This window comes from Bombus fervidus, chromosome 3 (assembly GCF_041682495.2).
Source record: "Bombus fervidus isolate BK054 chromosome 3, iyBomFerv1, whole genome shotgun sequence".
In the NCBI taxonomy this organism is placed as follows: Eukaryota; Metazoa; Arthropoda; class Insecta; order Hymenoptera; family Apidae; genus Bombus; species Bombus fervidus.
Window position 1 is genome coordinate 10882005 of NC_091519.1, and position 27012 is coordinate 10909016.

The window sequence follows — 27012 nt, forward strand, 5'->3', positions numbered from 1 at the left end:
TCATTTCCTGATTTCTTTATACATTTCCTGATCCTAAAAATCGTAATGTGTCACGTTATAGTCATAATACAATTTCAATACGTTTTAAACAACACGTACGATATATACGTAAAATTTTTCCACGAGTATTCGAATATCTTTGTAAATCACTTTGCGAAAAAGCACCAATTTCACACGATTTCTCACGTTTGTTTCCACGGAGATCAAAGCGTCTGCGCGGGCTCGCGAAACTAGGACGATCTCTCGCGTCGCAGCCGTGTAAATTCGCCATAATTTGTTTATGGACGTCGAACGAGGAGTCGGTGGCGATTTATGACTTCCAGAGGTAAGAAACGGGCCATCAGCAACGTAGTTGGTCGCGTTGCCATTGCTGGTCGCCATCGTTGCTCGCCATCGTCCTCCTCATCGTCGTTCGGTCTTATGATTTTGATCGACGATTTCCGCGATCGTAATTCATTCATCCCTTCTCGTAAAGACTCGCGAAATCGTTTGTTATCGCGACGCGTTACAGCCCGCTGAATCACGATCGTTTCTGCCAGCATCGATCGTTTATCCCGATTCCTCGAAACGCTTTGAAGTCCAACCAAGATTAACTTAAAGCCACGTTTCGATGAAAGTTGCTTCCTTCAAACTACGTTTGACCTGATTTGACTCCGGTTGAATTTAATAGCATTGTGAACGTATATTCGTGCGGGTTCGAGAAAGACATATTTATTTATATGAAGAAGTTATTACGTAATAAAGTAACCGTTAATGTTTCGCAAATTATGAAATCGTTTGGCATGTGGTTCTTCGATTATGAAATCTCGTGGAAGATTAAATTCTTGATTAATTAATGCTTCGGATCGATAGACATCGATATTTTCTTTTTTCTTTCGGACGAAATCTTCTTGGTATAGAAATACCTTAATATTCCTAATGATATTTTGTCAAATTTCCTGAAATTTCTTTGCTCGTCTTATCGGCAATTCTTCTCGCAGAAAATAGATCAACGCTGTTCGTCGATAAAACGCTAAAAACAGAATTAAAAATGAAATTTAGGAAACTAAAGGCGAAAACAGTCGACGTTGAACGTTAAACGAGAAAAGAAGTGTGAAACTTGGAACGAAAAGAATCGAACGTGGGCTAATTCCTGTTGTATTAAAAAAAAAAAAAAAAAGGCGCAAAAGAAATACATCAAGCGTCATATTTGTTTCATTCTAAATTATTTTCTGAATCAATGAAAAAATGAAAGGTAATAAAAAGTGATCACAAAACTTGAATAACGCTTTTATTGGGCAGCAGCCAGTAAAAAACCATTTTTCTCTGTTAATTTTTTGTTTGATTTTTTCACTTTATTTCGTTACGATGGAGATATCCAACCGTTTGACCGACGTGTTTCATCATTGATGAGCAACCTAGCAATTTTTTTCATTTAATTGGATAGGGAATAAATTCGAATTGAATTTTTTTTTTTTTTTTATTTCTGCTTTTGCAGCAACGCTACAGGTTTGTCGCGTTCGTAATCCAATTTGGGATCGTTTTCAGGACCAGACGAAACGATTTTATATTTCAATCGAGGAAGGACCGATGGAACGAGAATTTTCATTCGTTTCCTTTTTTGGTCGTTGATCCGAAATTTACCTTCATATCGAATTTCGATAATTTTCGCGACGAGAAAAATGAGTACAGTAATAGTGACGGAAGCGTTGTAGCGAACGAAATGGGATTTGATTGTTGATCGATTTTAATTGTTAACCCGGGACGAGTTTGAGAGTTATGAAGTAATTAGGAAATTGTATAGGTAAATTGAACACAGTGACGCCTTTCCACTGTTTCTATAGCAATGAATTTCATTCCTTTTATTGTTAATCACAGCGATGGTCATTGTATATTTTGTTATTGTATTATATATATATCGTATTATTATGTATTATAGATTTTATCGTACATTTTGACTTGTAAATGAAAATACGTAAAACTTTTTCTAACATATTTCTATAATTTGCGAAAAAACACTAGAATTATTACAATAAATTGATTTAACTTTTGATAAAAATGTAAAGACTACTTGAAAGTAGGGAGCAGTTATTTGCGAATCAAAATAAATTCCCAGCACTAGACACAAGAGTAAATATTTTACTAAAAAAGCTTCTTGGAGTATTTAACAATTTTAATTCGAAGAATTACTACAAACTTTATTTTCCTCTTTAGAAGCAAATCTCTCAGTTTAGCATTACCTACGTCACAAAGAAAATTTCAAAATACAGAAACCACAAATTCACCTCTCCTCCATTCAATTTCCCTCCGGTTCTACTAACATCCACTCTACTATTCATACATCCTACGTTCTCCGGTCCAATATGCCTCTAAACTACGATACTCAAGTTGTGCAACATGAACTATTCAGGTTGACCGACGCCACAAATTGAAATGTGTAGGGAAGTAGCGATGTTACACACATTACATTTTAGAGTTACCTTAAAATTGACTATCATTCGTGTCATCTTCTTGCGATAAACCAGCATACAAAACTAAATTATTTTTTTAAGAATTAATCACTTACATTTATGTAACGAAACTTGACAAATTACCAAACAGCGAAGTTGATCAGTTTGGCTTGTGAAAAAAATTCAACAAAGTTCGAAGACACCGTGTGCAGAGGAGATTAAGTTCGCGGAATACGTATCGCGCGTCTTGCATCCCAATTACGTATTTTGAGCAGTGTATTTTTAACCGCGGCGCCCATCATTATCGTGTCTTTCCGTGTGAATTAAGGTATCCACCTTAGTCGCCGGAACATCGAGGATACGTCTGCCAATTAGTGTTAATTAATTACCAACGCGAGATAATGGCGAGCCAAAAGGTTCGCCCTATTATATAGACAGCCGTGTAACTGCGTTCTTCATTTTTATTTTTCGCTTTCTGTTCTTTAGTTATCGGGGATTATACGAAACGAGGACTGTCCGGCGGCGAGAAGAAGAGGACGAGCATAGCCTGCGAACTTCTCACCAATCCCTCGCTCATGTTGCTCGACGTAAGCTCCTTAATGTTGCTGATAATAGAGAGGAATGAGGCTTTTCTATGCAGCTTCTTTGGAATTTTTTATTTCTTGTTCATTTCCGTTGAAACGATTTATTAGTAATAATCTTCTTTAAAGATACTTTAGTGGTGGTAATTTCCTGTAGAATTTTCCTTGACATCGATATTCCACAAGGTTTCGTATTTTTGTCTACTTTAGAAGCTTTATTATCATTAGAGTATGCCTGATTATTTTTTAAATATTCTATTGTTACAGTGTGGCATATTTTTGAAGTTATTGGAAATATCCAGATTATTTTACAAAAATTCATATACCTAAAATATTCAAAGATTGCATATTTTTTAGGATTCTTAAATAAACTTCAAGGCTAGAAATTATGTGGAAAATTTCAAAATATCTCACAATTAAAAACTGCTGTATTATATATTCTTCAATTACTTTTGACAGTAATTACAATTCAATTTCGACGACAAAACTACTCAAAATTCCAAAGGAGCAACGCTCTGCTAGAAAGGATAAAAATAAAAAAATAACGATTCTGAAGATCCTTGACTCCTATACCATTGCACAATTCAAGTAGAAAGTAAAATAATTAAAAATACGATTATCCAGGAACCAACGAGCGGACTGGACTCGCATTCGGCACAAGGACTGATTTCACGATTGAAGAAATACGCTGAACAAGAAGGCAAGAGCATCGTGGTAACAGTGCATCAGCCCAGTTCCAGGATGTTCCACAGTTTCAGCAAGATCCTGCTGTTGAGTCGTGGCCAGGTGGCATATTATGGCCCTACAACGAATATTGGCAGGTTTTTCTCCACGATTGGACTCACGCTACTGCCACACTATAACCCTGCTGATTTTATACGTGAGTACTTCTTATTCATAAAAGTACAAACGATGAAATAACATGTTAAAGTTAAAATCATACAAATACATATAAAATTATTGTGTATTATTAAAGTGAGATAAATATAACTTATAAGGCAACTTATACGTTGCTTTGATAAAATACAACAACGTATTAGAATAATAAATACTTCGTAGAAGTTCATTATACAAATTAGAGAGACAAAAAAATAATTTCATAAAATTAGACTTGGAAATATTAAAATTGAATATTACGCAATTAATAAAACCACGTAATAGAACTGAATATTAATTCCTAAATAAACTAAGAATAAGAGTATTCTGTTTAAATGAATAGAATTATAAACACGAGTGGAATATAGAAGTAGAAAATAAGAAAAATCACTGTACACGTTGAAAGAAGGTCGCGATGGACGAAAGCCGATAAGCGACTATTGATATTATTATTATACTAATTCCAAAATCCTATACATTATTTCCAAAATCCTAATCCGGCTGAAATAAATTTAACTTCTTAACGAACGAATTATGAAGACCAAGGAAAGGTAATTATTCAAAGGTAATTAATTCATCAAAGGATTATTTATTCCGGAATATATTTATTCATAGAAATATTTACCGTATCCTTCGGATTCTTCTTCGAATTAAGATCTTATTTAATACCATATTTTAACATCTTTAACTCGATATAAATATTCAATATTTAACTGAAAATCAGTAGCCACTCTATTCGTTTAGAAAAAAATTTTTCGAAGAGATAATATCATATTTGAAATCTAAACCCAATATGAATATTCAATATTTAACGCTAAACCTGGCAATTGTAATGACTCAGAGGAAAATTGTTTGAGGATACGAATATCTCATTTAATGTCTAACGTCTTTAACCCGACATAAATATCCAAAAGCAGCGGTTACTCCAACCGCTCTAAACTTCCAGTCAAAGCAACCACTATCATATCTCGTCATCCTCATGAAAATTCCCTTTACCGTACTAGCAAATCAGGTCGTGCAATTACCCAAGACAGTCTTAACTCGCTAATAACAATTAAAGTTAAGCGTTTCGCGCATATGTCCAATTTCAATGTTCCATTTTGGATTGTTAACAGTGGAGCAAATAAAGGGGCCAGAAGAGGTTCGCGAACGCATCGTGGCCGCGGCGAGGAACACGAGACAGGGACCTGACTGCCCGCCGGAACTTCGTCCGGAGTACAATCCAAGCCAGCATCCGCTTTGCGACCATCTGATCCATTATCACGAACACCACATCAGCCACAACGGTATTGCATAGTGCACGACCGGTCCATGGTGTCGGCTGTATGCACGCCTAGGGATTATCGCGGACATATCGAGCTAGAATAGTTGCGGTTCCGGTTCAGCCGCTTAAAACTCGAAGATCGTGTTCACCGGTGGCTCCGGCCGGTGTTTGTGGGTCAACGTGTCTGCGAGATTCGATCGATTTTTCGAGCCGATGCTTGCCACGGGATAAGGATTTAAGTATTCAAGAGGATTTTTAATTGTTTTGGATTTTAAGGCTATAGAGAAGTCGAATATTATTTCCTTCTGTTGTTAAATAGATTGTATTTCCTTTGGAATTTCTAAGGGGATGAATATATATGGTTTTATATTGTGTTTGGTTTCAAATAGTTTGTTTTATATTGCGTTTGGCTGGAAATTTGTAGTTTTATATTTTGGAGATAATTAATATTAAGATTTTATGAAGCGTTTGACTCAAAATTTACAAGGTTTCTTCCATTCAAAGAGCTCATTTAAAGAATTATAATATAAAGGAATAAATATACAGCCTTTAAGAAACTGCTAGAACCTCGAATGCTAATCTTCAAATACTCCTACTACTGCGAGTAATATTACAAAGATTTATTAAAACATTTACCAAAAATAAAAAATGATCTTTCAATATATACGACCAATAAAATTCGACAAGGTCACCAATAGATTGTATACGTTTATACAAGATTATATTTTCTTGAACAGAACCAAAATGACACAATTCGTTTCGCTTAGTAAATACAAATATTTTTGATTCTTTATATACACACATTTGTACAGTTTAAACTGCATAAACAATCACAGTGTAACTATCAACAAATCTGCAGACACGTGACCCACCACGATACCTTAATTCTGTCCAAATTCGAACGAGTATAAACGCGGTTGGATCTCGCGGGAGGATTATTTTCCAGGTCTATTCATCGTTGAACAAACGTACGTTCGTAAGAATCGTTCGATTGGACGATGAATGCGGATCATTGTAGTCAGTAATCATTCGTCGAGATACGAGTATCTCGCTCGGCCGAATATTTCCTCCGGCGTCGATTGATTAACGGTTTATAAATGGACTGTCTAGCAATAACACGGGGATTTTTCGCGGCGGAGAAGTATGTCGGGCCGAGGGGATGATTCTTTCGTTTCCCCCTTCGCGAGCAATCAAAGGTCGAACGATCGCCTAAAGGAACACTGCGAGTCGAGAGAAAACTGATCGATTCGACTCGCCAATAATAATTGTTCGACGTTTCTGATCTCTCTATTTTGTAGTTTATGTGTATCGTGATCGTAATACGAAGAGAAATTGTAGAAATTTTTATAACTCTCTCGGTACTCGATTCGATCGATTGATTTATGTGAATATTCGAGTTTTACGGTTTTAGTTCGTGTCATTTTTTTAATTAGACCATTTTTTGATTAGAGAAATTTTAATTGACAGGACGAAGAGAAACCGTAGGAATTTGTATAACTCTAACTTTTATAACTACGTTCGATCTTTGATTTGTGCAATATTCGAGTTTTACGATCTTAGTGTATCTAATTTTTTCTTTTTTAATTGTTAAAAATTTTAAATCACTTTCTGATCAGAGAAATCTTACAATTAGTTAAATGAAGAGAAATTGTAAAAATTTCAAAGGATTATCGATACATTCGATCTTTAATTTGCGTAGTACGTACTTGAATCTCGCTATTTTGACTTATATAACTTATTTTTTGCTTAGAAATGTTTTACTTATTCCAATCGTTTCAATTTTATAACGAACACTTTTTTAGAGCGTTGAAAATCTTCTTATTTGTTGAGGTATGAGCAAGATTGATATACCAAAATTTAGTATTGCATTAAGATTAATATAACGTTCTTACGTATATATATAATCTTGCAATAAAAAGTATTCTGCTTTTGATTTTTTAGTATTTTTCTCTTTCCGTGCTACGGTTTGAAATGACAAAGTTTGAAAAATGAACAAAGCTTCTCTAGCCCTTTCATTGTGTCGATGATTTACAGTGAAAGAAGACGAAGGTCGTACGCTGTGGTTGGACACACAAAGCCATGCCAGCAGCAGTGCCAGTTCTGCGGACGACGACTATGCCTGGCAGTGGCCCACCAGTTTCTGGTCGCAATTTAAAGTGAGTACCACTTTGCAGACGTTTCCAACGGTTAGGCGTTGAAACTGCGCTGCACTCAATGTTCATGCAACATGTGTGCAGTTTGTAACGATAGTACAGATATAGAAATTGGTGCCTTTGTCAAGAGAAATCAATAAAATATAAGAGGAAAACGAAAGGAGGAATTTTTCAAAGATTGACCGATTCTAATTTCTTAAATTTGTATCCATTCTTGCAAGATATTATTTTAATAATCTCAGATTAAGTACAAATTATTTGGCTGAAAAATAGGAAAAATATAATTTCATTTAGAAATTTATTTTATTTAAAAGATAATAAAAGAAGCAAATAGAGATACAGAGTTCTTTTACAAATAGTCTCAAGTCTTTGATATTAACATGTTTAATTATAAATAAATAAAATAAATTCGAGATGTACAATTGCTACAATTAATAGAAGAACACTTATTTAATATATACAAATTCTACAATTATCAGCGAACATTGATCTGTTAAACATCTACCAGTTTTTCTTTCAGTAGGGGACATTAAGTAGAAAAGAATAAATGTCTATGATACATCAAATATTATTGATATATCAAAGATTGTTAAGAAATGGCTGAAAGGTTGAACAAAAATTCATTAAATATACAAATTAATTTGATAATTCTCAGTTACCTTTAAACACAAAATAATGTATTGTACTGTACAAAAACAAGGAAGAACAAATTTGTACAGTATATACAAATGAAAAAAATGTTTTTGTTAAAAATTTGTATCTTTAACATTGATAGATACGTTCAAGATATTTGTACAGATAAATATTCCTACTACATTCTGTTATATCAGAGGCAATTTTCAATTAGACAAGCTATAAAGGTTGAATAACTGAATGTGTAGAATGGCAAAGTTTATACAGTTCAGAAGGCCAAAGAGGCGTATCGTTAGGGAACGAAATGAACCGGACTCAGTTCCGTTATTTCCCGAGAAGAAGTGACGTCAGTTTAGCAATTGAAAACAGAATCGTCATGAGATCGTCCCGCATGATGCTCCGGTTCTCGTTAACTTTCTGATTTCACTTCCCTTGCCGCGTTGCGTTGCAGCGTGCCATCTTGAATATTTCCCTTCCGTCCACGTAACCTTAACTCTCTAGTGCTATCTATGCAGCAGACGTACTATCAAAATTCAGCAAGAGGTCAGCTTCTTATACTCTTAAATGAAGAGAAGAATTTTATAGATTTCTTACTCTAAAAATACTTTGTAACACTTGCCTTCCAAACGAGACGTTTACTTTTAATGTTGAATTGTCTATTAATATTGAATTATTAATAACAATTCTTCTGTCAGATTTCTGATCGACGATTTTGATCATTACGCTACAGAGAATATAATTTTTGATGAATGTCAGTGTCCAAATAGAAACTCGAACGCATATGAATATTTTCTTACCGAGAATATCTCTGTTTATAAATGCATGATAAATACGAAAGATCTTTATGCGTGAAATAAATTACAATAAATCTGAATTATCAATAAGGTTAAGAGGGATAACACGAAGAAGAAGGAGAATATTTAGCGTGAGAGAAACGAAAAATTACCAATCGATCCTAACACCTTGGAATTTTTACATCCGCAATAAATGGTAATAAATCCGAACCAATGATTAAAGAATGACAAAAGGAATAGGAACAGACATTTTTATTGCGAAGTAAAAAATTATTAAGAAATACCATTGCCTACTACAAAAATGTTTACAAAGAAAGAAAAATAATGAAAATTAAAAAAGAAAAATACATAGAAATTTTCGTCATAAGATCAAAAATCATAGATACCAGTAAACGCTGCTGATATAAAGAATGTTTATCCCTGAAATAAATCGCCGCACATAAATCTCGATAAACAACAATAAGAAAAGTGCAAACAATATACAAAAGAATTCTCGGAAGATTAAAAATAGCAAATACCAATGCCAGTGTCTCTAGCACGAAGAACGTTTATTGAAATGAAGTAGCGATAAGTGTCAATCGGAACAATAGTAAGGAGAATAGGGAGAGAAATTTTCTTGGTGAAATGAAAAATATCCGACGACATTCCACGAAGCAAACCGCCAACGTTGAGAATTATGTAGGGCAATGGCGTTGATTTCCTCGGAAACGCAATGCTCGGCTCGAATTGGCCTTAACGCAAGCAAAGAGAAGCGGTCGTCGTCGTCGTCGTCGTCTGAAGGAGAGATCAAAAAGTTCGATTGCATTGCACGGTTAATAGAGCATGCAATAGCAATATGAAAATTTAGATGAGTGGTCTGGTATGCAGGGGATAATAGGGAGGCAAATGGAAATGACATCAGGATTCGAGTTTAATGCGAGCGTTAAATTCGTATCGCGAGTCCTCGACGTTTATCTGGCTATAGCTGTAGCATAGTCGTTCCAGATAATATTCAAGGTGCTCCTACTATTTCTTCCATTTAATCCTCTGGCACACGATCTTTCACCTATTACGACTCATTCAGTCATTTTTCAGATTGGCAACAATTTTCCGAACAATATGTTCCTTTGGATATCAAGGACTAAATGAGAATAATGAAAAAAAAAGTTGGAAGCGTGTGTGATTAAAGGAGCTCAAATTATACCATAGTTTTTAAATTGTTTATCGTAAATCGTGATATATGTTTCGAGAGGGAAGTACAAGTTTCGAAACAGGTTTCAGATAAGATACAAAGCTTCGGGGGATCGTCTTGAAAAGTGAAATATAATGACGCGTGTAAGAATTGTAGTAGAGAATAAATGATACAAACATAATGTCAATATGATACTCGTTTTCGTCGATTTTATTGATGATTTTATTTCAAGTAAAGTTTTATTAAATTGTGTTGAACCACTTCGTTCGCTGAAACACCAAAACTGTACTTTAGTAAAATTACGAGAAAATCTGTAAGCAACAGCAGATTATCTATGTGATCAATTATTCTTCTGAAGAGTCTACGTCTACTAAAATAGTTTTGCATCAAAATCATGAGGAAAATTACCCTGAAAAAAGCTTTTAAATTAATCGTGCAATCTAAACTTTGCTAGATGTTTCAGGACAGTATAAATCACACATTTTCATGGAAAGGAAATAAAAAGGGAATCTTGATAATTGATCGAATTTAACCTTAATTAATTATCTTAATAATAAATAAGCAAGGAATCTCTCAGAACGAAAGTAATATTTACTATATTTGTTCGCTAGGAAAATCAATCAAAAATTCACTAACTCACTCAACAATCGCTAATCGAATCTCAATAGAAAAAAGAATCTTACCAAATTCAATCGATTGTTTCACTTGACCTCACCGAAACTCTAGACTATACCTTCTTACCAAATATATAATCGAAAAGAAATTCATTCGCTTCGAAGAAATCTTCACCTTCCATAAAATTTCCCAACAAGCGTCTCGTCGATCAGAAAAGCTGGGATCGAACTTCAAATTACGTCTTCTTATCAAAGTGACAGTCGAGAAGAAATTTCTCCACCCTGAAGAAATCGAACGATTCCTGAAGAAAGTGCGTGGGTGCCGTGAATTGGAAAAGCCGGAGATCTGGAAGTGAGACGAGCAAGAAGATAAAAGAAAGAGAATCGGCTCGCTAAAGAGGATCGAGCAACGCAGAAAAGAGAACTAGGTCGCGTTTACGCGATTCGCCATATCCGGATAATTACGACGACCGGTATGTCTGTTCGTTGTGGCGTGCTTTGTGCAAACGCATCTCGCCACTTGCATCACTTTTACCCGATTCAACTATTCTTCGCGCAGCTGTGTTTTCAGCTCGATTCACGATAGAGAAAGTCCCGCCCCTCTTTTTATATTCCGCCTCACTTGCGTGTTGAGATCGCGATGTTCAGATTTAGAAAACGTTTTACGATGAGGAGTAGAAAATGGAGGAAATTGTTTCTTAAGAAAATTGATATCTTTTGAGTAACTAATTTTTACGGTAAATGATTCATTGGATTGATATTACGTATAGCGTGAAACGATCTCGTGAGATTATTTTGTTTTTACGCAGATGATATAAGCTGCGTTATATGTCATTTGGTTTGAAATGTATAAAAAATTATGTTGACGTAGAAATTTCAGATATTCTTTTGTTAATAATGACCGAATTTCATGGGACGATTTTTGTTAGAGTAATTTATTATTATATTGGTATATTTTGTATCACGTGTAACTTATCTTTAAATGTTCTATCTTTATCGGATCGTCGATTAATAAAGTCCCAAAATTTCATGGGATTCTATTTCCTAATTAATCTTACGAAAAGGGATTTCATTAAAATTCAGTAAAATCCTATTCGCCAATATGTAATGCACAAATATGTTTTTAATTACTTAGAAAACGCTGATTGAACTTTAAAAACGTTTCCAAAGGTTCATATTTTGTTTTACAGTTTTTCAATATAAAAATAATATATATATATATATAGTAACTGTATGAAAAACACTGTCACTTGTCAAAGAATTCTGTTATACGTATTTCTCAAGTATCTGAAAAGGTTCGGTTTAAAATATAAATTGGCCTTGTCTTTAGACACACGTATCTTGTAGTAAGCATAAAACCAGGCCGCATTTATTTTGCAGCGCAATAAATCAACAAAATTCAGATATAATAGACAGCTAGATTACATTACAGATAATTTTAAGTTAGCCATTTGAATTTAAATGAAATTCAGCCTCGCTAAGTATACAAGAACACGTACGTTGCTTAGATCGACGGCTGAGATCGATTTGCCTGCTAATTGAGTAATTAACGATATCGTGCTCGTCATATGGTGAAGTTGCTCGCGTACTATAGTTGTAATTTAAAGAGACCTTCGAAACCAGCATTGTGAAACTTTGCGTTCTATTTCCTCACGGCCACTGATATAATTGAGCTGCACCAAAGAGGTGTAGCTGAGCAACCTTGCATTGTGACATTGTCGCGCACGGGGGCAGTGTTCATATCGTTCCGAGCACGTAGATTAATAACCAAGTTGTGTATCTGCATTTCAGTCGTCCAACTCCTTCAATTTTTATGACAGTACCTCCATCAGCCTCTGATTAATTACATATTCTTGGAACCTATCAAAAAGTCAGTTTCTTCATACATGTTCGCAGTTTGAAAGAAATTTTTCGTAATGATCAAGTCGTGGCCATTGTTGGTTTAATTTTATGGTCAAGTTTACTATTCGTACGTGTTGCACGATGTTGGAAGGATCACTGTAAAATAATTTTATTTTACGATTTTTGGTAAACAGTGTTCGTACCGACCAATTTTCTTTTGAAAGAATTCCTTTATTGTAATACACACACATTCACGCGCACGAAATTTTAATCGATTCATTCAACACTTCAGGTATAAAAAGATTGAAAGAAATTGTCAACTTATGATAAATTTCTATTCGTGTCGCACTATTTTAATTTCCATATTTATAAAGTAGTTGACATAAGTGTAAATTAAAGAGTAAAGATAAGTGTAAATGAAGGTAATAGTAGGTGTAATATAATAAAGTAATTTATGAAGGTGTCATATATATAAAAAAAAATTCTCAACTTTTCTATTACTGTATGAACATTCACGAATTACATAGAGTTCCACTGGATTTTAAATAAAACATCTATTACTATGAACATTCATTTAGAAATAACATAGAATTCACTGGTTTACATATTCTCAAAACGTGTTACATTCAAATACAAGCAAAAAATATATAATTCTCTAGATACAAGATGAAACATGTGTCAGATATACATATACATAACGCAAGATTATGATTAATGATTTCAGGTATTATCAGAAAGAAACTTTCAAGAGGCACGGCCACGAATGCTGTCTCGTCTGAATTGGCTGCAAACGATAGCTCTCGGCTTACTCGCTGGACTGTTGTGGCTAAGGCTTCCCAGAACAGAAGCGGCACTTCATGATATCCAAGGTTGGATGTTCTTCAGCACCACGTACTGGATGCTCTTCGCGCACTTTGGTGCACTCTCCAGTTGTAAGTCTTTCATTCTCCTTCTATATTTACTTGTCCAATTTTAGCGATTTAGCGGACCACGGTTTTAAGAAATTTAATCCAATTTAACGAAGAAGTATAGTTCATCGGAAAATACGAAATATTCGCGCAATTTTTATTTTACAGCAGAAAGTATTTACAGATTATTTATATTTAGCAATTATACCTAGTATCGTTGTAAAGGTATTTCCAATATACGACATTCTGATTTGTTGTTTATATTCTTATTGTCGTTTGTATCTTCAATTTGTCTACTTATATTCTCAGTTTGTTCGTACGTTTACTCATTCTCACCTCGTTTGTTTATCTACACAGTTTGTGCATGTGCAATTCCTACAGATTTTTCAAGCACCAAAAACTCCTAATTTCTTCAAGTTTCTGATCAACAAATACCAACGTCCTTACAATGTATAAAGCAAATTGGCGATAAATTAATTGGAAAAATCCAAGCTATCCAAGCGATCGTACAAAAAAGATTTGCAGAAAAAGAGCGCTCAAGCGTCGAATTGAATTTTCTAATTGCTGCCAGACAAAAAAGCAAGTACTACAACTTATCAACTAATTCTACCACGTCTTACGAACTCTTTAATTTTCACTACACGTTAGAACCTACTAACCAACTCGAACATTCTGTACAAATACTTGCAGAAGTTTCGACCCAAGTCTGTCAACAACTCCTTAATTTCTCCCTTACCTATCCCCAAGAGTTTTCTCTTGGAAATTTCCTGCCATCCAATCAACTAGCCGAAAAACGTTGCTGAACATATACGAAAGGAAAGAGAAGTAGCACGACGAACGAAGCTCGACGATGGAAAGTTCTCAGGTGGTGATGGACAAGTGGAGGTAGTTGCGCAACAACGCGGAGAGTCTCAGATATGAGGTAGATTGGTTAATTGAGCGGCGACGACGTGACGCTCTGAATCGGCCATTCAGTCGAACGCGCGTTTTTTTTATTGCAAAGAATTGCAAAGGACCAGAGGAACGGTCAATCAAGACGTTAGTATGTAGGTCGTGCCGTGACCCACTTATCATCCGGCACGGCAATTGAGGCCCTTTTGTCGTACCCGGTACCAAAGCTCGAAACGGCCGTGACGAATTTCAGACGGTCAGCCTGTCTTTGAAACGCCATAGAAATTTTCTACTAGAAGAAACTGTGATGGTCGTAACGAAACTCCTCTGTCTTTGTTGAAGCTTTCAATTCCTTAACCCTCAAACGTCCCTGGATTTCGCGTCTTTACGCGAGTCCCTTGGTGTCGATTCGACACAATGGTAAAAAAGTGAGTGAAACGAAAAGATAATTAATTAATTTTGAAAATTATTCTATCGGATTTCATTCGCATATTCGTCGCAAAGAATATAGAAAGAGAATTAAAGTGAGAAGGTTCTGGACAAATTGTTCTATAAATGGCCGAATATTATAATCTTTGGCCGGAAAAGTGTGTCAAACTTGACACGACGGACCGATGAAGGTTAAATAATCAGCTGTTGGAATACTTCATCGTTATCGTTGGCTAATTGCCGGCTAATCGTTATCACAAAACTTTGGGATGAGTCACTTAATCTCAGAGCACTTTAACTTTTATTCTGACTTTTGCGTAAATCATTAACATTTATCGCCTCTTGTAAGAATTTAATATTCTGTAGAAGTCAATTTATACCGATGTCCCATTTGAAGTATGCGATTGAAACAAATTTTTCAAGCAGAATTTGTCTTATTCCAAGGGGAATATCTCGTATTGGTCACGAAACTCGTCTAGATGGGCCTCTGATATTTCAAGACGATCCTTGTTTTTTCTTTTTTAATGGAACTATATGTTTTCACTTAGGTAGTCGTGTAACCCGTTCTGTAACAAATTTATCAACCTATAATATGGTGGTCTCCCAAGGTTATTCGAGGTCATTTATTATTATAGTCGAAATAATGTAAGTTCTGTTTGAAATACCTTTTTTAATAACAAATAGTGCAAAACCACAATGACAATAGCAACACCAACAATAATGATAACAGATATATTGACAACGATAATATTGAATAACAATAGGGAGATAATTGCATGTAAAATTTCAAATGGGACATGTAGAATGGATATTCTTTTCAGACAAATTTGTATCTGGTGATTCAAAAAAATACATATATAATTATATATAAATATATATTTATATACTGAATATATATTATATTGAAGTACTTTTCATTGCTCTACAAAGAGATAAGGATTGACCAGGATCGTTGTTATTATCAGCTCTTCAATTTATTCGATTCGTTGCCTGTTTTCATTTTTATCCCAGAAAATTCCATTGCAGTTGGGCATTCGCAGAAGCAACATGAACCTTCTACGTTAGAAAACCTACAGTAAATGGAAGTAGAAAATATTGGACAGATATTGCTGAACAATACTAGAAAACTTGGTTAAGTCAAAATTGTCCGAAGGCAAGTTTGCTAAAGTTCTTTTATCGTTGAATATTGTCGTCCGCATTGGTATCTATCTGATCTCGAGGGAAGTCGAGTGTTTTCTCGTGTTCATGGCGAGGAGAGATCAATGTTCAATGGTCGTTTCGAATGTATAGAGTACAAATCTAAAAAGGCTGGAGAGAAACTTTGGTACTTTTGGTGTCAGAACGTCCACAGAAATTTTTATAGCTAGCAGGACTATGATACTTATTTAATAAGTTATCGTTTAACCAAACAATAAATATTAAAACCACCGAAAGAAGGAAAGTGTATTTCTATTATAGTGGTCAATAAAAAACAATTTTTCTCGGGAAGAAAAAATAATTCTAGGAGAGTTAAGTTATAAAGTGCAATGAAAAATGTAAGAAAAACATACGAAAAACTATGCTATCCTCGCAAATGATTAGAAAGAAAGAGAACGTGGGAAATATTAAATTCTACATAAATAGTCCAAGATATCCACAAAAAGAACCAAACTTGCAAGAGATTTTCTCTAAATGAAAGAATATTGTAGAAGCCGTTTTTCTACTTCTTATTTAACAAGGAAAAGAGGCCAATCCATCGTCAAAGAAACTCGTTTCTTCAGGAATCCCAAAATTTTGCACCAAAAGGCAAAGACCAAGTAAGTTGAAGGCACAGAATTTCGACTCTGTAGCTAGAAGCTCGTGATTATAGTAAGAGTATACATACTAAAGCATAAGAGGCGTAGAAAAGAGTAAGAAACGAGAAAGGAAGATGAATAGCCAAGAGATGGAAGAGATTCGAATGGAGAGGGAATCAAAGAGGATGCTAAAATCGGTTTTACAGCTCGCTGCGAGCCGGCATCCCTTTTTCGAGTTTGCTTTCATCGTCTGCTTGTAGCCATTTCACTTTCTACTCGAGGATGAGGGACGATGACTGTAAAATGGCAAACTCGTGCGACTAGACATCGCTGCTGGCTCTATGATTAAGTTGTGCGCCTCCTAAAATAATCACGAAACTACTAACTTCTCCATTTTATCATTTACTATCCTTTGTTCACGAGAATTTCTCGTTTGGATTCGGTCGTCACGTTGTATATCTGTTGTTAACGGTTTGTTACTCTGAAAAGGAATTCTCTGCTATGTTTCAATTGTATAAAACGTTGGTTGTGAGTTGTTAAGATTCTGCTAATTACAGGAACTTGAACTTGGAGTTGTAGCGTTTATGGTCTTTACAGATTTAAGAGGAAAATAAAGAAATAATAATAGCATGCCAAATTAGTTAAATTACGATTGTACTTCTCTCTTGTAAGGGTTCTTACAACTAAAACAAACGATTCTAGTATTTATAACTCCTTTCGACGTATTCCATATGGGATTGATATAGGAATACTTTCCCACTTCAAATAAATTCCCATTCCAAATACGTCGAAACAGTATAATAAAAATTTTTTAGTAAATTTTCCTAGTAAAGTTTCACTCGCGAGAAAATTAAATTTGAAATTTTGTTTAGATAGATTTGCACATATCAAACTGATTCTTAATTGAACATGTTGCAACTCTATACTCTTGAAAACAGGGCCCCAATTGGAAAAATTTTATTCCACGTTTTTCGCTTACTCTCGCATGCAGGACAATCTGCTGCTAATTGTTCATTCATACCCAGTACGGGATTAATCGAGTTCGCGTGCACTAAACAAATTTCCAAATCCTGTTCTATCCAAAACGAAGCACGCAATGTGTGACAATTTTATTCTACATCTTCGATTTATTTTTTCACGTAAAACCACTGTCTTGCCGATTGTATCGTAATTATCGAAACGCTCTATACAGATACAAGTGAATTAATCGCAAATGAAATTCTGTTTCAGTTCCTCCAGAACGCGAGGTGATCAACAAGGAGCGACTGTCAGGATCGTATCGGCTCTCGGCCTATTACTTGGCGAAAATGGTCGGCGAGCTGCCGCTTACGATTACGTTGCCCGCGGTCTACCATATCATTAGTTACCCGATGTTGGGCTTCCACAGTCCGGCAGTTTTCGTCACCCTGCTGGCGTTCCTCTTACTCAACACTGTCGTCGCGCAGGTAGGATCCTTTTTCATCTTTTTCGCTCATTTTCTCTCAGTCGGAAAGTTTACTCGTAAGCGGACAGCGGATTTTGTCGCGTTTGTGGGAAATTCCAAAGTGGAAAATTACACGGAACGCGCGTAATATGAACAAATATTTATAGTATATATATTGGAAAGAAGATACGGGATGATATGAGCAATTTGAGATACAGATTTACATAGATAGATATTAATTTGGATTATAGAGATTGTCGATTATAGTCGAACTATAATTATTTCTATGACTTATTTATTACGTAAGTGTCTTTGTTTACGAGAGAGTTTGTGTCTTCTAATTCTGGCTCATTTTATGACTATTCTTATATCTTGTAGCGTGAATGGCAGTCTAAGCAGAAATAGAGAATTCTATTAATTCTATATATTTATTGAATAAACAGAGACAAGTCTCGTTAGTGTACGTAAGTATTGCAGTGAATGTAAACTTGTCTGCAAGAGCCGCAGACAAAGGAGCTGTGTCCTAAAGACTTGCAGATGATTGGCAATAGAATTTCTAAAGGAATTAACGTCGCGTAGGTAAATGTGTACAGCCGTGCTAGACGAATTCGCAGCAGCACATATATGCGGTTTAGCGGATCAAAAATTAGAAAAGACCAGATGTACAGCGATGCGTGAGAAAAAGTTGCTGAAGATCTAAATGGTCTCATAGGAGCGTAAAAATGAATCAAGTGAAGAAGCCGTGGCCAACAAGTCGTGATAATACCGTTAACCGGCTTGAATAGGAAAAGCAGATCCGCTAAAGTCCTTGGGGGTTCAAGCGGTTCAAGGCTAAGCTGACTCATGATCTGATTGTAATTATGATCCGCAAAAGCCATTCCATGACCCGACTTAAAGGTCACATATCTTAGCGAGCTATGCTGTATCCTCTCTATTAATCGTATGTGTTTAGCTTGATTTGGCGACCAAATTGCCGATGCATACCCCAACCACGGTCTAACAAGCGAGCAATGTAACAGCTTGATAGCGAGGGGAGGACTGAAATTTCAAGCACAGCGCTTTATAAATCCTAATATTAATATTTTCTTTTTAAGCGATGAATAGCGGACGCTTAACTCACGAATCTCTGATACTTGAGACAGAGCCACGTTGTCGAGTTTATACTCATACATAATCGTGCATAGTCGTCGAGATAACCTTGTTAAATGGAATTTAGTAAAATTTAGTGACATGCCGTTAATTCTGCACGAAAGTGACGGAGATCGATTTGCAATAGGATACAATCATCGGCAAAGTCCTTTTAAAGATCTTAAGATGCGAATAGCAAACACCAGCCATGCCGAATTACCCTAACTGTGTCATTAATAAAGTTAAATAGGGTCTAAATGGGACTTTTGGAAATCTCTTGTACAAAATATACGAAATATGCAAAAGTATAGCAATCTATATAATACTTGGTAGGAAAACAATTTTCTACCTGGGTTCCATTTTTTAATTATATTCTCAAGAGTATGAATTTGGATAAAAATCCGTAGTGTACTCGTAAGATTGGTGAAGCAGACAATTTTCTCGTATATTTTCTATTAGTCAGAAGCCTACTCGTACAAAATCAGTGAGACATTCGAGAAACATTAAATCTCGATTAGCAAGATACGATCCAAGGATATCTACGTCTTTTTATTTAAAGTTTAACGTAATAGCGTTTGGCTCGTGTTGATCGTGTATCTACAGGCGAATTTACATGGTTTATTTTTTCATTCAAGAGAAACGAGGTTGATTCAATAGGATTCAAACAATGAAATTGAAACACGAATGTTTGTATACGCGTTTCAATGGAATTGATTACATTGGTTTACTTGAAAATGGGGCAGAAGCGAGTTGTATGCATGTTGAGATAATTTGTGAATATTTAATGGCAGTGTACTAGAAATTTTCAAAGAAGATACTACATGTACAACTGTGTCGTTCAAATGTAAATTAATAGCTAAAAACGAATTTCAAACCCTCCTCGTTTTTACACTTTTATTAATGCTATTATTAACTAATAGTATTCATTTATTTCTTTCATTCTCACTTATTTTATTCTCATTTATCGATATCATGGAATAATTTTATCTTCCAAATTATGCGAACAATTAAATCACGAATTAGCACACCATAAACCTAAGAAAAAAAAAAAATGAAGTCGACTAAAATTTTATTTCTCGTAAAGAAACAAAATTTCAATTCTCATACAGATACGAAACTTCACTGAACATACAGACGTCGATCTTTCAATTCTACTTCAATTTTTAGATATTTGTGTCTTTTACGGTAAACGAAAAAAAGAAAAAAGACGATATTTTAAATTTTTTTCTCAAATGTAAAGATGTACTCAATGAAAAATAGAAAATAAAATTGGAAAATGATTTGAAGAACGTGGTAACGTTAAATAATGGACGCAGCATCAATGACAGAACCGCAGTGCGAGTAACGACAGCATGCTGTCGCAATCATGGCAAATTTCTTTAGTCACAAGAAATATAAACAGCAAGAATTTCGCGGTTTCCTTTTTTTTCCGCCCCTCCTCTTCCTCTCCCTTCGTACGACCAGCCCTCGACACTGTCCACCTACGGTCAATGTACTAAGTCATCGTAGCATGAAAGGCGGCCGCGATTTACTTTCAAAACCACCTACCTATTGACGGAAATGAGTAACTCGCGCGTTTCACAACATGCCGGTGTGTAATGTCGCGATCGACTCGATTTCTATAAGTTCAATTGCTAATCGACCATCGCTTAAACGACAGTTTATCGTGTTCTTCCACTCATCGATTAAATTGCCATTGATTAATTGATTTTGTATAGAGATTTTCGCGTTTGTAATAAAATTCTTGTTGCAAGATATCTACACATTTAATAAATCTAATAATATAATTGATCGAGTAATTGATCAAGTTTCCAAATTGTCTAGGAATTTCTACTTTAATATTAGAAAGTAATCAGGGAGAAATTAAAATGAGTAACCGAGGACGTCTCAGAATTGAAAGATAAAAAGAGAAAATAAAAGAAAACAATAATTTCTGCATTTATTATGTGACACACAATCAGAAGCGTCATTCTGCTTTGTTAAATTATTTTGAAATTTTTAAAAAAACATTTTTTAATTTCCGCATAGAAATCTCATGTTTTACTTGCGTCCAAAGTTACATTCTTTAGTTTGCCAAAAGCAAGTTCTTCGAATTCTTTGTACAATTCCTATGTATAAACCTGACCTTCCATCTCGTCGAGTTGCAAAGTTACATCAAAATTATACTTTTAAGCTACGATAGGTTTCATAGATTGGTACAGTGTTTTTTAGATTTTTCCACCTAATCGTGTCTTTCTGAAAGAATATTCACCATAGATGAATTCAAATTATATTTCAATAATTCGAAACGCCACTGTGTTTTCTGATTTCAGAGCGTGGGATTCTTCGTTGGTGCATGTTGTCTGGACCTCCAAGTTAGTATAACTGCGTCCGCGCTTTACACGCTCGCCACACAGTTACTTGGCGGTTATTTGGCGACGGCGGTTCCGCCATGGCTGGCATGGGCCAGATACGCGAGCATGGTGCACTATGCCTATCAAAACATGCAGATTCTGGAATTCGGCGTCGGCGAGCCGATCACGTAAGTAACAATTTCAAAATCTATAAAGAGTATGGCATCGTCAATAAATACGAATTTACAAGATTTTTCTTGGAAAAATAAGTACAAATTATGGACTTGAATCTTTTCTTTCGCGTGAAGCTTAAGATAATTGACTTTAAATATTCGTCGAGTGTAAGTTCATTGTCTACACCAGCTGATTTTCCTTGGAAAAATAAAGAGAAATTATAGAATATATTTGTTCTGTTGACTGAAGCTCTATTTATAAGATGCTCGATTTTAAAAATTAAATTCTGCAATTTACGAATTTACACGAGCCAATTTTCCTCGAATAAATAAGTACAAATTATGGAACAATTTTTATTCTTTCGGACGAAGCTTCGTTTGTAATTTACGAATATACGCGATTTGTATTATTTTTTTAAACAAGTAGAATCGACGAAAGAATATTTTTTCGCGTTTGATGCTTCGTTTGTAGGACAATTGATTTTTAAAATTCGTCCGGTTAGATTCTGTCATTCACGAATTTAGAGGAACACCGCGTATAAATGATAAATGAACCTCTACTGCGACGCGATACGATGCATCATTCAACGATCACGTCTAACCGCTTTAGAGCTCACGCTATGGTGAACACTAGATTCTTGGAATCGATGTCATATTTGGTTCAACGATGCGTGGCAACGCATTAATCAAATCCAAATTGTTCTCTTCGATGTTTGCAAAATTCCAGAATCAAGATGAGATTGAGGGAAGAGAAAATGAAATTGTGAAGATGAGCAATTTATATGGAAGAGAAATATTAAATAAAAAATTAATATTATAACTTTATGCAAATTTATTTTATTTTTATGAACACGACTAAAGAAATAGAATAGAATATTAAATAAAAGATCATCTTATCTAGTTTCAATATTCTGGCTATTTTATATATCTTTTTACATTATATTCGTTCTATATATTTTTACATCCATAAATGAAATAAAAATTAAATATTGCAGCGAGTGCCCTATTTTACGTACTCTGTATATTTTTCCAAATTATATATATTCGACACAATTTGTCACGTTTCAATGTCCCACATATAAACGCACAAACTGATCCACAGAGTACAGCATGACTCAACTACGTACATAATACGCTCAACATGCTACAAAAGCAAGACTCTGGCACAAAAGCTCTAGATTTTCTGAAAGATATTGGTTTATACGACCTATTATAGGTAGGCTCTGTGCTACTGATCGTTCTCGTCGTGGTCACGGTAACCTTGAAAGGCGCGTGTAACATTAAACACTTAAAAGAAAACTTAAAAGAAATAAAAAAGAAGCCAATCCAGAATCTCCAAAAAAATGACTAAATCAAACCGAGAACGAGACCAAACTAATCAACGAACGATCCATCCTTTGATTTGCAGATGCTCGCAGCCGAGCAAGTTCCAAGAGTGCAGGAACTCGACGACGATACCGGTGTCTGCGATTCTAGAAAGCCAGGGCGGCGCCAGGGGTTCCGGTCTTCCACTATGGGCGAACACGGCCGTCCTCCTGGCGTTCCTAGTGATATTCCGCACCCTGGGCTACCTGGTGTTGCGCTACTATCGCGTGCCCAAGTGAAACGGCGTACAATGAGAAGAACCGCCTTTCTACTGCCGCCTTATCCACGAAATGTTGGATTATGGCCGCGATCGACGGACGTCGGGACGGCCTCGCTACGCTAACGGGAACGTCATCATCGTCGTCGTCGTCAACATCGTCGTCGAGCTTCCCTTTGACCCTTCGTTTCGCCCACGGGCAGCGACAAAGTAGCTCGCGAAACCGAACGGAACAACCCGAACAGAAACCGCGCGCGAAAGTTTATTTTTCCAGGATGCCACTGGTCGTCTCGAGACGGCGCAGGGCTTGGAGGTGGTGGTGAAAAGATAATCCTCGAACTGGCACGGGTACGTTTTACACCCTCGTAATCATTTTCCTACAGAATTAGGTTCGTCGAATCGAACGAATCAAGCGGTTCGAAAGAAGCTGAATCGAATAAAAGAAATCGAATCGAACTGCATAGTAGGACGGTTGAGATTGGAGCGGGGTGGACGCGATCGGAAAGAGGAATTTTTAGATTTCTTCCTCTGGCAGAAACGTTGTGTCGTACGTCTATTATATTTTGAGGAGTAGAATGAATCTTCGAAGGGGAGAGATTCGAGGGGAGATAATTAGTTGAAGAAACTTTCTAGAAAGCGGAATAGCTTGCCAACTTTTCTGGGATTTTTCTCTTTTCAACGCCGCCTACCAAACTATTGATACCGCTATTTTAATTACCGAGCGATTAGCTACTATTTTTATTAATTGTACACGCATCTCGCAGAATAGAATACCTCAGACAGACAGGGAAAAACCAGCGACCTAAGCGAAACGAGGGGTTAACAAAGAAAAGAAAAAAAAAAAAAAAGAAACCAAGATAATAGGGGTTGATAGAGAGCGGAGAAATATAGGGGGTTTCCGCTCGTTCCCGCTAGCGACGGGCGATGAGATAGAACGCGCGAAAACGCGTGATCAAGAGACTTGGCGAGGACTATACATAAGATTGTACACGTAGAGACTTTATATATATATATACATACATATATATATATATAATAGATAGATATACATACATATATCACGCTATCACGTGAAGTAAGAGGAATACGAGAGAGGGTGGATGAACACAAGAAAGAATGTGGAGGGAACTCTTCTGTTTTAATTTCTTGCGGAAACAAGGGTATAATGATAGAGGAAAGAATGTCTGTATCTGTGTGTTTACGTATAAAAACGCGAAAGTATGTAAGAGTGAACGAGAACAAGCGTGAGTGAGAAAGTGTGAGAGCCATTTCTTTTTACTTTTTCTTTTTTTCTTTCTTTTTTTTTTCTTTCTTTCTTTAATATCTTTTGAAAGAATCGATGCGACGTCGTGGCGTCGCGGTACCGACTGAAAGAAAGGAATCAGAAAACAGACACACACATACACACATGACATTTGTACGTCGAAGCATATTTCTTAAGCTCATAGGAGAGGCAGATGAGAAGAAATAGGCAAAGCGGAAATAGAAACTCGCGGAGATAATGAAACTTCACGCCACGTCGAGAATCACCCTACACGAAGAAGAAAGAAACGCTTAGGTTTAAGAGACGTGAAAATGAAGAAAAAGGAGAAGAAGAAGAAAAAAAGAGGAAGATAAGAAAACGGAGAGGAACTTTTTAAATCGTTCTTAGCGACTATCCACGTTTTACTTTCTACATTTTTATTACCGCTGAACAATCTATCGCTGCTAAGACGATATTCACCCCTAGCTGATAAGATGGACAAGCTGCTGCTAATTCTATGGATTATGATAAAACTACATCTCTACCACTTAGTACTTTTTATTATCGGACGCTGTAAGTTGCGTTAAGGGATATATCGAGCGAAAAACAACCGTTCATATACATATATATAGGCTGCCAATTTTGATCGGTTTGTAGAAAGAGGAAAGCGATGAAACGAGAATAGAGTGAGAGGGAGAGAGAGAGAGAAACACGTGTGCAAAGAGCGAGAATGGAGAAAAAGAATTTTGGAAAGAATTTGTGAATGGAACAATTCGAATAGAAATGGAGAAGGGAGAGCGGGGAGAGGTTTATAGCAGTTAATTGTTTGCACTTGTCGCGCATTTTAAACATCGGGTAACGACGTATAAAATAATTCGAGGAAAGGTAAAGGAAATACCCGACGTATGAAAATATGTACGATTTAATAAGAAGAAGGTTCGTAAAATGATTAGGCTGGCTATGGGAGATTCGGGACTCTAAGTCGATCTTAGAACGTTTGTTGGTCTCTGACGTAATCTATGTGATGTTTCTCGAGGAGCTCGACACGTTATGGGGATCTAAATGAAACATTTAACGCGCGGTATAATAAATTCATTAGGTCTACCTTGTGTATATAGAAACATATATATATACACATATATATATATATTTAGAAAAATCCTATATATATTATAATAATTATTCTTATCATTATTATTATTAATATTATTTTTATTATAACAATTTTAATAATTAATATTATTTTTTATTATTATTCTAATTATTATTATCATTATGTATATGTAAAAACCGCGGACTGAACTAGGAGGCACGCGACGTTTTTATTTTCTCTTTCTTTTTTTATTCATTCTTGTACATTCTTGCACCGACAGATCGAACGGGGGAAAAAAACGGAAAACGATACGATGAGTAAGAATATCATAACACACACGGGCGAATACTAAGCGAACCACAAGTATGTTTCTATTCAGAGACTTTTTTACCAAACGATCCAGTTGCGTTACTTGCAAAAGTTGGAGCATATTCGAATAGGAAAAAAAGAATTTTAACTACATAGCACATAGGGAGGAAAAACGCGATCAGACGAGATCAAATATCCTTTTCTTTTTCCTCCCCGGAAGAGTGAGAAACCGTACAGCTCACCGTACAAAACCTTCAAATAAACTTATGTATACACACACACATACATATACATGTATGCGCTAGACATACATATACGTACAGAAATCACGGAGAGCCAGTGTTTGTTATTAGTAAGTAATTAAATAGATTAGGTTGGCTGACGTGGATCGGTCAGGATCGATCAAGAGGAACGCTGTGTGTCTTTTAGTCAGCCAAAACGAGTTACGTTTCGATTCTGTGCGACGAACCGGACGACTCGCCGGATATTTATACCGTGGACCGGTCCACGTAATCGTCCGCAGCTTTCCCGCGATGTTAACAAACGAAATTAGGACGAATTAGAACGAATTTTGGGGAACCATCGCGCGTCCACGATCTCTATTGCATATCCTCGTTCGGTCAGGCTACCGTTAATCCCCTTTCGATTCTCTTCAAAAGCCAATTTTTCGAAAATTATATAAAAAGAATATATGATACAAAATTATGCTATATGAAAAACAACGAGGAAGAAAATACCCCTCGCGTAGGCAACCAAAACCAAAATGGTTATCTAATAAATGTATAAAGTTTGAAGCTTCGATGTTTAAAAGTTTTACATAAATTTTAGAAATATTCAAAGGGAGGAGATCTTTGTTATAATCGTCCCGGAAGGATATCTTCGTTAGGAAATGAAAATTGGTAAGAGAAATATAGAAATGGATAGCTGGTTGCCTACGTTAGGGTTAAATGAGCCGCTTATTTGCCATTTTTAAATCAGTTAACTGCACGAGACGAGAAACGAGGAAAATTAATACGTTCCATACGGGAGGATCTCTACGAGTCCTACTTTCTGTGACGAAAAAAATTCGTTTTACTTGTTCCTAGGAGAAAAGATGAACGCGCATTAAGTCGTTTAAAAATAAAAAAAGAATGACGTCGATACGTATACCGACGTCGTCACCGTATAACTTGCTCTTGCTCGACATACGTGTCGACTTCGCATTGAACGTGTGTTGATCAAGTTATATAAGATAAGCGTCGATCAAGTGCTTCGACGCTAACATTTCAGAAATGTCGAAAAGTGGAGGTAACCACTTTGGCCTGTAAACGGCTCAAATACAGGTGAACCAGTGGGAAGAAATCGAAACGAAGAGGGGAACAGGTGCCG

The 27012-nt window shown here is 35.8% G+C and overlaps 1 protein-coding gene across 8 annotated transcripts in view; it reads left to right on the top strand.

The window, feature by feature from the left end:
- The window catches only part of E23 (ABC transporter G family member E23), a 268872-nt gene extending 242097 nt beyond the window's left edge, over window positions 1–26775 (top strand). For all 8 annotated transcript variants that reach the window (XM_071999701.1, XM_071999707.1, XM_071999702.1 and 5 more), the window contains 8 exons: window positions 2916–3016; window positions 3635–3890; window positions 5002–5172; window positions 7185–7306; window positions 13082–13289; window positions 17591–17805; window positions 21224–21432; window positions 22826–26775. In XM_071999701.1, the coding sequence (XP_071855802.1) occupies window positions 2916–3016; window positions 3635–3890; window positions 5002–5172; window positions 7185–7306; window positions 13082–13289; window positions 17591–17805; window positions 21224–21432; window positions 22826–23021 (1478 nt within the window). In that variant the 3' untranslated portion in view covers window positions 23022–26775. The remainder of the gene's footprint in view (window positions 1–2915; window positions 3017–3634; window positions 3891–5001; window positions 5173–7184; window positions 7307–13081; window positions 13290–17590; window positions 17806–21223; window positions 21433–22825) is intronic.
- Window positions 26776–27012: the final 237 nt, after the last annotated feature.